The sequence below is a fragment of the Sylvia atricapilla genome, chromosome 6 (assembly GCF_009819655.1).
Source record: "Sylvia atricapilla isolate bSylAtr1 chromosome 6, bSylAtr1.pri, whole genome shotgun sequence".
In the NCBI taxonomy this organism is placed as follows: Eukaryota; Metazoa; Chordata; class Aves; order Passeriformes; family Sylviidae; genus Sylvia; species Sylvia atricapilla.
Window position 1 is genome coordinate 11051160 of NC_089145.1, and position 16738 is coordinate 11067897.

At 44.0% G+C, this 16738-nt stretch overlaps 1 protein-coding gene and 1 long non-coding RNA gene across 3 annotated transcripts in view; one reads left to right on the forward strand and one right to left on the reverse strand.

Annotated features, from left to right (window-relative positions):
• Positions 1–9877, reverse strand: part of IPO7 (importin 7) — a 43236-nt gene extending 33359 nt beyond the window's left edge. The window contains exon 1 of one of the 2 annotated variants that reach the window (XM_066320766.1): positions 9873–9877. Coding sequence is in view for 1 of the 2 variants with exons in the window: in XM_066320767.1 (XP_066176864.1) it covers positions 241–324 (84 nt within the window). In the remaining variant the exon portion in view is untranslated. Of the gene's footprint in view, positions 1–240; positions 418–9872 lie in introns of those variants that run through there. The other variant, XM_066320767.1, reaches the window with a different exon arrangement.
• Positions 1451–3845, forward strand: LOC136363170 (uncharacterized). Its single transcript, XR_010743912.1, has 2 exons — positions 1451–1700; positions 3160–3845. It is a non-coding gene; the product is annotated as an uncharacterized lncRNA (long non-coding RNA).
• Positions 9878–16738: the final 6861 nt, after the last annotated feature.

A 16738-nucleotide genomic window follows, 5' to 3' on the forward strand; every position in this document is an offset into this window, starting at 1 on the left:
CCGCTGCCCCCGGCCCGAGCAGCCCCGCCCGGCCCGGCGCGGCGCCGCTGCCATGTGCGGGGACAATGCGCGCCGGGCCCGGCCCGCGGCGGCCGGCGGGAAGGGGCCGCGCCCGCGGGCGGACGGGCCCGGGAGCCGGCGGGACCCTCTCCGCGCCCGCCCCGCTCCCCCTCCCGCGGGCCGGCCTCGGCCCCGCTCCCCCGCGCCGCGGCCCCGGCCCAGGCCCGGCGGCGCCCTCACCTCGTTGAGCTGTCTCTCGGCGGCTTCGCGCAGCGCCGGGTCCATGGTGCCCCGCAGGGCCTCGATGATGCCGCTGGGGTCCATGGCGGGGGCAGCGCGGGGGGCGGAGGGCAGGGGCCGGGGCCGCGCCGAGCGCACATGGACCCGCCGCCTCCAGCGGCCGCCGGCGCGAAAGGAAGGGAGAGCGCCAAGAGCCCGGATAGAGCTGCCCCCGCCGCCGACGGCAGCGACGCCCCTTCCGCCGCACGGCCCGGCCCGCCCCGCCGCGGGGCGCCGCGGGAGATGCAGTCCGGCCGCGGCGGCGCCGGGGCCGCGATCGGCTACGGCCGGACACCGACACCGGGGGGATGTGACAGGGGTACGGCCCGGCACCGACACCGGGGGGGGTATGACCGGGGTACGGCCCGGCACCGACACCGGGGGGTATGACCGGGGTACGGCCCGGCACCGACACTGGGGAGATATGACAGGGGTACAGCCGGGCACCGACACCGGGGGGATGTCACAGGGGTACAGCTGGGCACCGACACTGGGGGGTATGGCCGGGGTACGGCCGGGCACCGACACCGGGGGGGTATGACCGAGGTACGGCCGGGCACCGACACCGGGGGGATGTGACAGGGGTACGGCCCGGCACCGACACCGGGGGGATGTGACAGGGGCACGGCCCGGCACCGACACTGGGGGGATATGACCGGGGCATGGCCGGGCACCGACACCGGGGGGAAATTATCGGGGTACGGCCCGGCACCGACACCGGGGGGATATTATCGGGGTACGGCCCGGCACCGACACCGGGGGGTTATGGCCGGGGTACGGCCCGGCACCGACACCGGGGGGGTATGACCGGGGTACGGCCCGGCACCGACACCGGGGGGATATTATCGGGGTACGGCCGGGCACCGACACCGGGCAGACGCGGGAGACGCGGTCCCGGCCCGCCCCCGCCGCCTCAGGAGCTCGGCCCCGCTCGAACGGGCCGTCACGGGAGCCGCGGCCCGGCACCGCTCCGCTCCTCGGCCGCCCCAGTGCTCTGAGGGATCCGTTGTTTTAGCGAAAATCCTTCCTTTGAAAATCCCTCCCGCGTCCGCGCCCCGTTTTCGGACAGAGCCGTGCGGCTCAGGAGGATGGAAGGGTGCGTGGGGACACGGGTTTGCCTCACCGCGGGCACCGGCTGCTGCCGTGCTGGCGTTTAGCGCGGTGCGGAAAAACAGGAGAACGAAAGTCCTGAACCTGTGTCAAGGTTTTGTCAGAAAACCAATATAAACAGAGCTGTCGCTCGTGAAAGGTCTAGGAAATGTGTCTTAGGAGGAGCGGCTGAGGGAGCTGGGGGAGATTAGCCTGAGAAAAGGAGGCTCCGGAGGGGCCGCATCTCTCTGACTCGGTGGAAGGAGCCTTGGCCAGGTGAGGGCCCGTCTCTCCTGCTGTGCCCGCAGAGGATCCGAAGAAATGGCCACAAGGTGAGACAGGGGAGATTCAGATTCGATGTTAGAAAACAATTTCACTGTCCGGGTGGTCAGTCAGTAGGTTCTTGCAGAGGTTCAAGAGGCGTCTGAATCTGGACCTGGGAGATGTGGGTTACTGGGTTAGGGCTTACAGGGGCAGTGCTGGGTTGGACGGGATGATCCTGCAGGTCTCTTCCAACCATGACAATTCCATGATTCAGTGATTCTGGAGGCCTTGGCTCAGTCACAGAGTCTTAACTGAGCTGCTTAACTTGGTGCTCTGTAAGTCACTTCTGTAGGCTTCGTCCTACAAGCATCTGAGCACTGAAGTAATTTCACTTCCATGAGTAGTCACGATAAAATGAGCAATGCTATTTATAAGTTAGTGAGTTGTAACATTTAATTGGCACTATACAGTCATGCACTGTCATGCCTTCACTGGGGGGATGGCATGCAGCAATGTACTTGAAATTTTGGGAGTTATTTTTATGAGAGGAATTTATTGAACAATTAGATAAAAACATCGAGAAAAAAAATCTCACAAACACCTCGTCCTGAAATGACTCTGAGATGAAGGCACATATCAAAGAGAAAAGCAGAAATGCAAATACAGAAAATAACAACATTTAAAAGTGACACAATTTAGAAAGTTGATAAAGTGCACTATCTCTTTAAAGTTAAGTTAAACAGTTTTAGGAAATCTAGGCTTATCTAGAGTGTCTTTGCGTATATGGAACAGCATAACAGACTTGCTTTTGTATATAATTTTCTCAAATTAGTGATTTTTCCATGATTGTCGCTGGACTAAAACCTGGGTTTCTCAGTTTCTTGTGCTACTGGTTTTTTGGTGGTTTTTGTTTTGTTTTGTTTTTATGTAAGGCTAAAAATTGTTATTTACACTATGTGGCTTTTTTCTTATTACAAGTGTGAAAATGAGCAACTAATTTATGAAACTAAACTGTGAAGCAGCGATGAATGTCTGCCTTTCTAAGTAAGCACAGGAGACATATGGGCCCGGATGACCCAAGTGACAATGTGGCATAATTTTGGGACATGATGTCATATGCTGTTCTTTTATGAGTTGCCCAGATCTGCAGTCATACTCCAATTCTAGATATTGCCCAAAATATTCAAAACGAAAAAAAAAAAAAAAAAAAAAAAAAAAAAAAAAAAAGTGAAATACTGTAGATTCAATATCATTACAAAATGCTGCAACAAAGTCCTTTCCCTGCTTTTGTGTCACAGCACACAGATAACAAGATTAAATCTCTGTGTTCTTTGTATCGAAGGAGCAAAGCAATAATACTTATTGGGGGTTAGATTTGTTTCCTTTTTACTTATGGGATTCTTCCCGTAAATTGCCAGGACACTAACTACTGGGTACTTCTGGGTGCTTAAGCAAAACCAAGAGTGGCCAGAGGGGAGGAGTTGTAGTACCTGGCTACACCTCTTTTGTCTCTGGGGTTTCTCTCAGAGGGGGAAGATACCGTGAGGATTTTTGGGGCAGCTGAAGGACAGGGCTGGGGGCAGCTGCTCTGCCGCTCTCGGCATCGGAAGGAGGACGGCCAAGCTGTTGCTTACTGCGGGGAGAATTCGCTGTCACCACTGGAGTCCAGCGCTAGGGACCTGCCAGCATCCGCCCGTGTGTCCAGGAGTTCTGAGCTCGCCTTCCCCCGCCCTGCCCGAGCTGGGCCGGCCCCGTCCCGGCCCCGCCGCTCCTTTGGCACTGCTCTGGGGCTTTCCTACGCTGTACCCCGCATCCCCCGCCGCGCAGCTTCTCACACATCTCATCCACCAGCCCGGGATTCCTGCTCATTCCTGCCCTTCCAGCTTGGTGCTCCTCAGGGTCCTGCAGGGGCACAGGGGTCAGACTGCCTTGGGGTTTTGTGAAGCAAAGCTTCTCCTCCATCCCTTCCCGGTCTCCCCTCCATCCCTTCCCGGTCTCCCCTCCATCCCTTCCCGGTCTCCCCTCCATCCCTTCCCGGTCTCCCCTCCATCCCTTCCCGGCCTCTCCTCCATCCCTTCCCGGTTTCTCCTCCATCCCTTCCCATCTGGGCCGTGAAAGCCGTCACGAGGTTCCTGGTTCTGTTTTGTTGTTAATGCCATAGTTATTGTTTGTTTGCCTTGCTGCACATACTAGTAAAGAACTGTTATTCCTACCCCTCATGGCCTGAGAGCCCCTTAATTTCAAAATTAAAATCATTCTGAGGGAGGGGCTTTGCATTCTCCGTTCCAAGGGAGGCTTCTGCTCTCCCCTAGCAGACACCTGTCTTTCAAACTAAGACAGTGCTAAGCCGATCCAACAACTTATGAAGCAGAATATATCTTCTCTAAAAATAAAAATAAGTATACTTCCAAGGGCAGAGGGCTCGTGATGTGCTGGTTGTGTATAATGCTCTGTGTCAGATGTACAGATGTGAAATGCTGCAAAGACAAGCACAATGGGATGGGAACCAGCATCAACAAAGGTGCTGTGGCTCTGGAAGCTTGTGCCAGAGATGTTCCTGTTTGGATACAAAAGTGAAGAGGACAAAAAAAGAAAAAAAAAATTGTGCAAAAGAATGTAAGCAATTGTCCGCCGTAAGTACTCTGAAAAAGAAAACCTTGTATGTCCAGAAATGGTTGCATTGTTCAGGACATTTGTACTTGCATTTTGCTTGCCCAGAAGTAATAACAATAGCTAACTCCACCGCAGGATTAATTGGATAAATGACTCACAGAAAACAATAAAGGCAGGGCTCAGTCAAGATGGACATTTCATGTCGACAGGAAGCCAAATTTAAGAGGAAACATCTATGAGGTTAGAAAATAATTTCTCACAAATCCGAACAATTTGGTGGTGGATTACATTTGCTGTGGGTAGTTTTGTGTTGAGGGATATGAAATAGTAAAGCTGGATGAAAACTGACACACCAACAATTTGAGTGGAGCAACCTAAGAGATGGCAGATGACTTCAAATTACAAGGGACTACTGAGCTGCAGCATCCTTGAAATTTTGATTAAATAAATATAATCGCTTCCATCAGATACTTTCTTTGAACAATATTAGCAGGACAAAAGAGACTTTAAGCCCACCCATCACAGCACAGCAATTAGGCCAAACCTGTTTAGCAAACAAAGGGGACATGAATAAATATCTTGCAAGATGCAACAGATGAACTGATAGAAAAATTTAATTTTGAAGTCAGATTTCAAATCACAAAAATTAACATTGGAAAGAATTGTGTCGTTTAGCCAGATAAGCCTGATGAAATTCTTGGTCTCAGAAGAGAAAAGAAAAAGTGTACGTGCTGCAGGGATTAGCTGCTCAGGACTGTTCTCTGTTTGTGGGAATGCTCAGAGACAACCTCTGGCTGCTGTGGGAGAACGGAGCCTCTCAAATTATCTCGGAAAGGGCGATGTGGTATTGCACAGGCCTCAAATATTGGATGCAAATCGGTCTCAATTACTCCTGAAGATAAACATTCTCTCCTAGGCTTCTGTCTTGGGGTTTGCAATCGTGTGTACTTTCCCTCGAAAGCTGGAACAGTAACAAAGACAATGTTTGTCAGCTTTAATAAAGTAATGTGCTCCTTGGAGCTGACTGTGGAGCTCTGCTTCACCTGTGTGCCTTTCTGGGGTACCATTCTCTCTACTGTCAGTGAAAAGCCAGAAATCATATATAAAGACAGCACAGCTACCAAAGATCACCACGTTTGGGTGCATTTGCCAGATGTTGCTAAATTTGTGCATAAATTTTTATGTCATCTAGGTATTAAAAAACCCCAAAACCCCACAAAACAAAAACAAAACAAAAAACCCCAAAGACTGATAAATGCTGCTATCAGCTGTTCTGTGCTGGAACAGATTTGACAGCAGCCAAATGAACTCCAGCTATGCAGAGCATATTCCTACATCAACAGCATTCCAAATGTCAACCCAGGATTTGGAAAAAAAAAACCCAAAAACACTTGCACATGAAGGTACTTAAAGCAGTCCTACAGATCCAAAGGGAGTTTGGACAGGAATGAGTGGATGAATCACCAGCACCCAAAGTTATCGTGGAACAACTTTTGCTAAATCAAAGATGGCAACAGGAAGAAAAAGGTAAGCACAGAAATACTGTGCTGCTATGGAAAATTTGGAAAGAACTATTTATATTAATCTTTAAAAAAAGATGAAATGGGATTGAAATATGAAACTACAAATTGAAACATGCTCATCAACATATTTTGGTGTAAAATCATAAAGGTGATTTTTTGAGTTCTCTGGTTTGCTGGGGAAACGGTACAGAATAAGTACCTTTCTTTGCTTTAAAATATCATAGTAGGCTATGACCCTGAGCACATACTGAAGGGATTGAGGACGGGCTAAATTACAATTCTCAGTTAAAAGGTGATAAGTGAAGAGTGATTATTTAAGGGGCCAATTTCTACTAGATTTCTACTGATACCACCAGCAGACTGTATTTGATATTTTAGGCAGTTTTGAAATAAATACAAAAACCACTGCAGATCATTGTGAGAACGACATAAGATGGGCAAAACAATCCTGTGTGGATGGGACAAGAGTGTAACTTGAAAAAGAGACAGAAATGGAACTTTAACACAGCCAAACATGAAGTTACACACAGAAAAACAGAAAATGAAAGATTACAAAGATCATCATGGGCAGGTTGGCATGAGCTCCCAGCAGGATGTTGTGGCAAAACCACAATCTGAGTTGAAAACAGATGTTTGAAGAGGGGGAAGAGGGGAAGTGGTTTGTCCCTCTGGTGGGGAGAGACGGATGTTCTGCTGACGGAGAATAACACCAGCATTTATGGGTTTTAAGTATTTACAAACTGCAATGCATTAAATACCCCCAAAAGTTGTTTGAGATGAAGAGTTTATTCTCCTCATCTGTATGAGACCTACTTGAAATATCCAGTTAGGTTTAAGACAGAAGTTGTGAGGAGTCTTGGTTGCTGTTTGTCACTACAGTTGTGCTGCGATGAGACAGAGATTTAGCAGGCAGAGTAGGGGTGGTTCTTTGCAGAGTCCCTGATCCAGGGCTGGCTCTAGCCAAGGGAGCAGGATGCCATTGCATGCCCAGCTCGTGGTTTCACAGCTCCCTTTAACCCCCTCTAGTCAGCTGGGAGTTGGCTTTACCCCTAAGGAGAACTTTGCTGAAATTTCTTCAGAATTTTGTTCAGTGAGGAATGCACTACACTCCTTTATGCAGCCATGAGCTCAGTAGTTACTTCACCCCACTAAAAACCCCAGGAGCCGTCCCCACCCCCTCCAGCCAGATGGCAAGGCTGGAGCAGATGCTAAACCCCGAATCCAAACAGGTTTCCCAGGGGACAGATGCTGAAAACAAGGTTCGGCCATTAGCTGGTTGAAGTGTCTGGAAGTGGAACAGCAGGAGTAGCAAGGCTGAGATGGAGCAGCAAAGAAACAGTCCCTGTAATAGAGCCAGGGATATTAAGGTCCTGAGTAAATGCCAAGGAGATAGAGCTTTCTTAGAGCTTTAGATGACTGATTGATTAAAAAAATTATAAACAACCCAACAAGCAAACAAAACCAGGAAATACAAAAATCTCTGATGTATGATTCTTCTGAGATCAGAAAAACTGGACATCTTGTTAATAAACATCTCTTCAAAGATGTAGGAGTCCCTCATCAATTCTTACTTTTATCAGTTAACTCTGGACAGCAAGGTGAGGAAAAAGAGAAGGGTTAGGAAGACAATAGTGAGTACTGAACACCTCTTTAGTGAATCAAGTTGTAAGAGAACTAGAGGTGAAACTAGAGAGTCACTGAAAAAAATTCCCAGTGGCACTAATTGATACTTTTTTTTTCTCCAAGTGAGACTGGGTACAGTTCTAGAAGATATGTTTTAGTGAAAACACAAGCTGTGCTTCAGTCAAACCAACAAGATTAGGGCTTTGATGAGAAACATGTGCGTAAAACTTGAACAGGATGTTGGACTAGATAATGTGCTGATGAACTGCACAATAGTTTGGGGTTTGCTGTTTGCTGTCAGGTTAGATCTATCTGCTCCTGAAGGCTCGTTTTGCACTGTGTGGAGGTCCAGCTAATCCAGCCCACAACCTGCTTCAGGCCCTGAGTGCCAGACAGAGGCGCAAGAATGTCTGTAACCCAGGGCAGTTTCACCTCCTCCTCCTCCCTCTTGCTCTGTTTTCCACCCTGTATATTTATATTTCATGGCCCTGAGGGAAAATGCCACTTGCAGAGCTGCAGAATGGTGGACTGGTGGCACCCTGGAGAGATAAGCAGCAGACAGCAACTCCTACTCGTGGCATTAAGATGACACTCACAGTTCGTGCTTTTTTTCACACTTTTGATACAGTTGCACAGGCACAGAAGTTACAAAGGCATCAGTGGAACTGGTTATACTATTGTGAAATGAAGCAAAAAAGCCCTGAGGATCACAGAGTGACAGTGTGACCTCGGAAAAATGCCTGTGATCATGGTGTTCTCCAAGAGTATCTCTTTATATGCTTTGTAGGAGTTGATTTAATTTGTTTTTGCAAGGAAACAAGTATGCTCTTTCCTTACTATTCCTTAAATAGGACCCCAAGCTTTTTTATTTTTTATGCCTGTTCCTCAGATGGACAGCTGAGAATCTAATGTAATGTTGACTTTACATTTTGAGGAAGCAAATGTGAAGAATATCTTAGTATAAGGGGCATGTATCTATGAATTAGTGTTCAAGCAGATGCTGATTTTTAAAACACAAGTTTTCTAATGCAGTTTTTACAGCTAAGATGCAACAATAAACTGGAATTGTTCAGAAAGGATTGTGAAAATACTCAAGCTGTGGAACAGGCAAAAATTTCCATAACTTCTGAAGAGTAAAAAAAAGAATATTTAAGCTATAACTTTAACTGTATGTTTAAATATGTGTGTGAGGCTTATGCAAGTTATACGTACATTTATCAAGCTATACTATTTCATTCTATTTAATAAGGCAGAGAGTTCTGTTTAGAATAATTTTAGTCTTTATAATCCCATTCTGTTTCCATTTAGATTGATTCAATAATGAGTACAGTAGAACAGGACCAGGATTTTATTATATTAAAAATTTACTCAGAATAAATTGTCAGCACTTAGGGAGAGCTTTTTATATGCAAGGAACTACAAGCACACATTAAGAATTTCAGTAATCTAGTAACACAGCATTCAGTTTGTGAACTCCTGCCAGTCACACAACTTCGAGCAGTCCCCTCCAGGACACGCCTGTGTTTGGGAAATGTGCCAGCATGGCTCCTCAGGAGCCTGTGAAGCATTTTAGATCAGTAAAAATGATTGACCTCTAGTGATGACCACAGTCTTAACTGTACATTTTGGGATTTATTATAAAAAAGAAAACACATTTTGGTTGTGCTGGCATGGTACATTATTCCTTTTTCTTCCTTTCCACCTTTCCCCATCTGCCTTTCCCTCTGTCCTTTCTAAACTTGAGGAGACAAAGCAAAATACTCAGAGAGTAGTTCCTGGATTTCTGCACAACATAGGGAGAGGAGGTAGATAGAAAGGGAGTCTTTTATGCAGGAAAAATGTAAAACCACTTTGGTTGCTTTGCAGAATATACAGCTGAGGTAATCACAACTGTGTTAGCAGAAGAGGTGAAGAATTGGAGCTGCAGAGCCAAGTGTGTTCCCTGGGTCTGCAAAGACAGGAGACTGACTGAGGCAGGGTGAATTCTCTGTTTAAAAGGAGGGTCAGTAAAGGCAGGCACCGAAGAAAGACCCAGGGGCACACAAGGAAGTGCTCACAGCTCACTGGGAGAAAAACTGAGATGAGATACAGAGTTTGGGAGCAGCAAATAAGCCAGCAAGTTTACATAAAAGTACTAAAAGAAACATGCTTTCCTGTTTGATTCCTGATTTACTAAGTGAATCACAGCTTTTGATAAATTTTTGAAATAAATAACATTTCATAAAACTATTTTACTTTTTCATGAAATTACTTTGCTATTAGAAATATTTCTATAAATCATAAGTCTTAGATAGCTGCTTACGTTAAAGGAGTCAAAAATAACAAAATTAGGACTGACAAACATGGAGATATCCTAGATAAAGCAAAGATAAATAACAGAATTTGAGTGTATTAAAAATACATTTTTATAAAATGAAATTATCTTAATTTTCTTTTACTTGTATTTAAGAGGTTATCCAATCAGAACTTTTATTGGGACACTCATAGTTTTTATTCCTTACAAAGCTTTACAATTCAGTATTGCTGTCCAAAAGGGCTTAATATGTTTTCTGTTTGGTTATAGTGGTTTAAATACCAGTATTTTCTAATGTAACAAAAGCAGCCATAATGCTGGCATGTGCAAAGGTAGAATTTATGCTGACCTATGTGTAAATTGCTATAGAAATGTAGATATGAAAAGGAGTGATGAAATGGATAATACTCCACTTCAGCTCTGCCCCTGTTTCCTGGTGAGTGTGGGTGCACCACTAATTCTTTATGTAGAACCACAGACGGAACAGCAAGAGTAGCTGCTCACACATCCACACTCCTGTGGCTTCTTGGTAGCCAACAGCTGGATTGAAATTCCAGTATCTGCAGCAGCAAGGCAAGGCAGGAAACACAAGAAATGTATTGCTAGTGCCCGTGTCTTCATCTGAACAAGATTCTGTGTCTTTTCCAGGTGTTTTGTGAAGAAACAAGGGGTAAAGTAAAATACTTGCCCCTCGTTTCACCTTTGGAAGGCACATGAACGATGCAAGCAGGACAACAGAATGTTCTCAGGCCAGCAAGGAGCTGTATCAGCTTCCTCGGAGCACTCCTTGTAATCCTTGGCCCCTCCTGGCCAGCGTCCTGCTGTTCCACTGCTGGCCTTCTCTGAGCTGAAAGGATTCCTCACTTCAGAATGTGAAATGAATTTTCATTCATGTTTCTGCCAGGTTGACAAGGTAAAAGAACTAATTGCTGTAGCTACATCAAGGTTAGAGTTTATTAAAGCATTTGGATATCGTAGTGCCAGTACAGCAAGTAATTCCACACAAAAAAGCAAACATGCTGGCTCAGCTACAGTAAGGACTTCTACAGAATAATGGCACACCAGCTTCTTGTGGTTATTATAACTCCACTTATCAGTCTTCCTGTGGACTCCTTTTATTTTCTTCCTGTTAGTCTTGCTCGTTCAGAAATGATTATGCCATATTAGTTAATAATGTCTTACTCAAGCACCTGGGACTTCTTTTTTGCAGTCACTAGTTTTAGCCAACATTGCTGCTGGGAAAAGGCCAAAAAGCTGATCCTGTGGTTTGTCCATAGGCAAAAGGGTACTACAATTTCATGCAGTAGAAAACATGCAAATTTCTTTACTGATATTTGTAGGTCTGGATTTCTGCCTCCAGCCAAGGTATCTGGCAGGAAACTTGTCTAGGACTGGGTGCATAATGTTCAAAATCGAAATGAAGAGGTTTCCTCCACAGAACTGCCTTAGGTGAAAAGAGTCGATTCTTGTCAGACCTACCCATTTAATCTCTAATCCTGATTAACAACTGACTTTGTGATGCTCATTTATTATGATACCAAGTGCTATCAGCCATATTATAGCTTTTTCATTTAATTTAATCATTTCCCATAGGAATACACATACAGCAAATCGTTTCTCAGAATGCTGGCAGCTTTTCTAAAATGCTTCAATTAAACCACGTTTTGACCCTTCTGATACTGCTCTGAATTTTAATTATTCTCCATCGCAGACTACTGGCGTAATAATGACCTGAATATATTTCTTAAAAACTAACTATGGGTGTGGCTGCATGCAGCAAGGGTTTGCTCCTTGTTACCTGATTATTGACCAACTCTTTATGGTTGTTTTCTGTGAGCACTTAGAGGCCAGATCAGGACAAACTCTGAGCAGACATTTTGTACCTCACAGAAAAAGCCATCCAGATGAAAATAAGGTGTGACATTTGCACATGTTATGATTAGACTATGCATTCTTAAATTGTCAATTGTGAAACACATTGTAACAGGAAAAAAACTTCCTCCCTGCTAGTTTCAAATGCAATTAATGCAATTTATCTGAAAGTTGCCTGGAGTCCTTCAGAAATACAGGAAATATTTAGAAGTTCTAAACTTTTTCTCTGGAAGTTTTGATTTTTTTTTAAGTAATGCTGAATTTTCCTACTTTTCCTTTTCCCTTATTCTGCTTTCTTCAACAACCTGTTTCACACTCCCATATTACCTGAACACAGTTCCCCATCTTCCTTTCTCCATCAGAACTGTCATTCCACATTTTCTTCCTCAATCAAGTGCTATCATGTCACTTTTCCCCCAAATTTTTGTTGATCTGCACTTCCTAAGATCCTAATTTTTTTCCTCTCTTACTCCTTAAAGACAGAACAAGTTTTCAGTCAAAAGCAAGGATCTTCTTCAGCAACAAAAGCAACTGTGTTTGTGAGCACAAGCAGTGAATGGCTTGGATTGGCCAACTGCTATAATTTTGGGTTCATTGATAACAAGAAGAGATTGAGAAATATCACAAAAAGCAGCAGCACTTCCAACTGTCAATTTTGGAAGAAGGTTGAATAAACCAGTACCCCTGACATTTTCTCATCCAGCTTCTTTCTTAACATTAGGGGACAGAGTTAAGATCTCAAATCAGGGCGAATTAAAATAAAAGGAAGCTTTCTTTATCACAGTGCAACCTGCTTAGCCTCCTTACAAACAAAAATGCAACAAAAAACCAAACCAAATGCAGAAAGGAAATGTCAATGGACAGTTGCAATGATATTTTTAAGAACCTAGCAGCAAAAGGAGATAATTCAGGTCTTGATGAGTTCCAGCAGGAGGTTTCACTTGCGCCTTTTTGAGGACAGTAGAAAAAGCAGCTTAAAAAAAAACCTGATTGCACTCTGCAGCATTAATTTCTGTCATTACTCCATCAGACCAGACATTGTCAAACCTACACACCCCAGCATGTGTTCAACACTGGAAGGAGGCCTGAAGCTGATTCTCCAGACCAACAGTCTTTAGTTTAACTGAGCTGAAACTTCAACTCCACATTTGTAGAAGCAGAATCTGTAACAGCATCTAAAGAAAAATTAAAATGGGTCTTTGATCAGATTAAAGGCAATGTTTTTATCAGCATGGAATAACTCATATTTGAAACCTTTGCCCTCCAGACAGATATGTCCAGCTACATCACTCCTAGAAGGAATCCTTGAAGGAGCACATTCCATTCAGCAGGAATATTTGAATTTTCATCTATGTTAGTATAAACTCAGCTTCGGACAGGATATAAATCTGATCATTGCATTTACTCCTACCCTAGCATTATATATGAATCACAACCAATGGGTGTATCTCAGGATAAGGGTCTGTGCATTCTCTACACAGAAATTTACGACTGTGATCATTATCACAAGCAATAAACACCAGCTTATAAATACCTCAGCTGCAGAGCAGAGCTGCATGGCTGAAGACTTGTGCAGCTGCTTTTGAGTCAAGCAAGGACTCTCCCTGCAGCTCCACATCCCACTCCCCTCTTCTCTTCTGCTGCCTCCCTTCTGGCCTCCCCCGATCACGCTCTGTTCTGCTCCGCTCTGTGTGGGCTCTGCTGTGCTCCACAGGTACCCCCACGAGCTTTGAAGGAGATTCTGAGCTGGAATAAGGTGCCAGGAATATTTTCTTGCTTTGGAAATATTTTTGCTTCCCTTGCTACCTATCTTAAAGAGTTGGCATTGTCTGAGTTCTTCAACAGATTTGCTGTCTGGTTGGACTAAAAGCTGGGATGAGGTGATTGACAGGGAGGTGGAGTTGTTCATCCCTCCTCCTGTTACAAGCACTAAGTTGGTTATTGCTGCCAGGAGGGCACCTGAGGTTCTTTGTACTGTGATGAGAACTCTCTTTTTTATTGGTCTTTTTAATAAGAGGTTTGACTTTTTAGAGAAAGTGCTTTCCAAAGCTGGGGGAAAAAAATAGAAGTAAGGTCTCTGAAGGTTGGAACTACATTTAAGGAACCTGACAGAGCTTTCATGTTCCTCGGTTGGGGTGGCATAAGCTTATTACAGGGTATGCTTCATTCCTAATTTGCAGGAAGACAAAATAATCTTTAATTTCTGGGTATTGCATTCAAATAGAGGATACAAGCAGACTGACCAGAAAAGTTTCCTTCCCCATTTCATGTACTCCAGTGACACATGCAATAGGAAAAAAAAAAATCTAGCTATTAAAGGGGATTTATTAACTATTAATTAAGAACAAGAGGTGCATCTTAATCAAGAATCTGGCTCTTATTTTTACCACTTGGAATAGAAACATCATAGCTATCTGTTTCACTGTGTTCCTAAGTAATTAAGCAGTAATGAAAATAGGTGCACACCATTAAAAATCTGCACTTTGTACATTAATCTGTGTACAGTGTATTGTCTGTACATATGTGTAGTATGCAGCCAAAATGTACATTAAATGGACCACAGGAATTAAGAAACATACCTTCTATTAAAAAAAACAGGAGAGAAGCAAATCTGACTACTTATGATCCCTGAGCTCAGATTCAACTCATTTTAATTCTTACAAGTTCTGCTCTCACTTGCTGTTCAGTAATGTTTTCAGCTTTTGTCCTTGACCACCAACTTTTATAAATAAAAGCTTTCATTAACTCTCCTTTGAACTCCAAGAAATTTTTAATCCTTCATTCACCCAACAGCTACAAATAGGTGCTCATTTTTATTTATCTCACTTGTCTATTAATTTTGATCAGTGCATTCACATCCTACCCTAAGTTGTCTCCTGTGCAGCTGGTTATTCTCCAGTTACATCCTCAGACTCCTCACCACAACTGATGAAAGTATGAGCTTGGTGAAACACACAAAGGCCATTCCAAGCACACAGGTTTATTGAGTTTAAAGTAGAATTTAGATAGAATGGCAATAAATGTTGGAAGTTTAATTTCTTGCCATATTTATATAAAATGAAAATGTTTACACAACGCAGTTTGCTTTGTGGTGGTTGAAAATAAGACAGTAAAAAGGGGGGAAAGGGTTCTGAATCTGTTCTTCTCAAGAAATGATACGTATGATTTACTTATTGATTAATGTTTCTGGTTTTTATCATTTCCAGCTAGAAGCTCCCAGGAGCAGGATCACTCTCAGCCTCTCATCCTCCTTCCTCTTGCCGACAATTACATGACTCAGTCCACAAAGCATCAGCAGTGTCAGTGACTCAGCCGTGTGACAGCGGCTCTGTCAGTCCACCGAGGAGTGATTTAGAAAAGAGGCAAACACAAGTTTCCGTGCTGAGGGAAGACAACCCTTTCAACCTGACAAAAATAAAGCATTTCATTCAGCTACCCACAGAAGGAAGTGACTTCATGGAGCTGATAACTTAGCTGCTGCCCTGATAGATGTCAATCTATTCCATTACTTTCCAGCAGGTCAGAAAAACATTTTTCTTTTTGGTTCACAGATAACTTGAAAGAACTCATACTCTGAGTTTAAGGTGTAATTTCCAAAACCATTTCATATAAAGCTTTTGGCCCATTCTGGTCTCTAAGTACAGAGAGAAAGAGAGTGCTGCTCCCACTGGTAAAGTCACTGAGCAAATTCCAGCTGGAGACTGGAGTCCTTCTCTCATTTCTCTGCTGGATGAAGCATTCTGCATCGTGTGTTCCCTGTCAGGCGAGGCTTAGAAAGATGCTCCAAAGACAGGGCAGGTTTTGTGCTCTCTCTTAAGTTATACATTATATATAGGGGATGCTTTACACATTATGATAATAAATCTATTTTCAGTTTGGAGCTATGGTTCCCAGTGTGCTGTGGAGTGAAGCTGTTCCTGGCAGTGCTGACTTCAACCATGTGTCAAAAATTTCCTTGATACTCACTGAGTTGCAGCTACCAAAACTCTTTGTCCCCTGAACACATACAGGATGTGGCCTACAACAGTATTTTTCATTCTTTGCCTTCTTCACAGTAAATAAATCTAAGTTAATCTTCCAAATAGAGTTCCTGAAATATTTTATTTACAGAGCGAGCCCTAAAGGACATTCCCCAAATGTGTCCCTTTTTTTCTCTGAGTAAGTACAGAGGTTCTGCTGTCATTTGTCAGGTGTGGACATTTTTGCGGGGGACTATTCAAATTCTCAGCAGATACTAAACACCACTGACTATTTCAAAATTTAGTGAAATAGACAACACATTCATACCAGCAGTACCCCCCCCCAGCAAAGGGAACCAAGAAGAGTGATGAACAGTTTAAAAGTCTGATGATAATCCAGTCTAACAAATAGAATTTGTACAGTACATATCAACTGCAAAGTGATCTAGCTAATGAATCCTTAAATTTCACTCTGGCAGCAATTCAGAGAGCTGGAGCTCCCTAACAGGGAGGTGATTAGAGTTATCTTCTCTATTTTTAATGAGACATATACTAACACTTACTGAACTTACTGCAGAATCAGCACCCTGGGAGTCATCTGCAGGCCATGTGCTTTCTACTAAATGGAAGGGGAAGCACGGAGCAAATCTGTATTGCTGAAATTGCTTGTTGGGCGTTTTACAATGGTGTCTTGAACTGGGGAGCTGCAGAGAATTCAGCAAGAATCAGAAGTTGCTTGGTCTGTGTGTTTCACCTGCATTTACGGAGAGGGGCTTCACCATACAGAGCAGGTCAATTAGAAATCAGACATCCCCTGCTCAGCACTTTGCCTCTGAGTAGCTACTGAGCAACAGCCACACCAAACTGGGATTCATACCCCACCAAATGAACCATCCACCTCACCAAAATGAGGGATGGCCCTTGCAGCATTTACCATCTACTGTTTAAAATTGTGGTACTTATTTTCTTTACACCTTTCAGTCTGCATCTTTCCTCTTGTGTTTCAGGATGACTTGGTAAAGATTTCTCCGCATAAAGAGAGAATCCATTTGATGCTTTGTCAGAAGTTAGTCAGAGAGGAAAGAAGTCCCAGTGTTTGAGTAATTTTACCTGGAGTTTCAGAAGTAATGACCAAACATGCTGTACATTTACAATAGGGGAAAAGTGCCATTTCCTAGTGTCAGCAATTCCCACCTTGCTAGTATGTACAGTTCTCTAGTGAA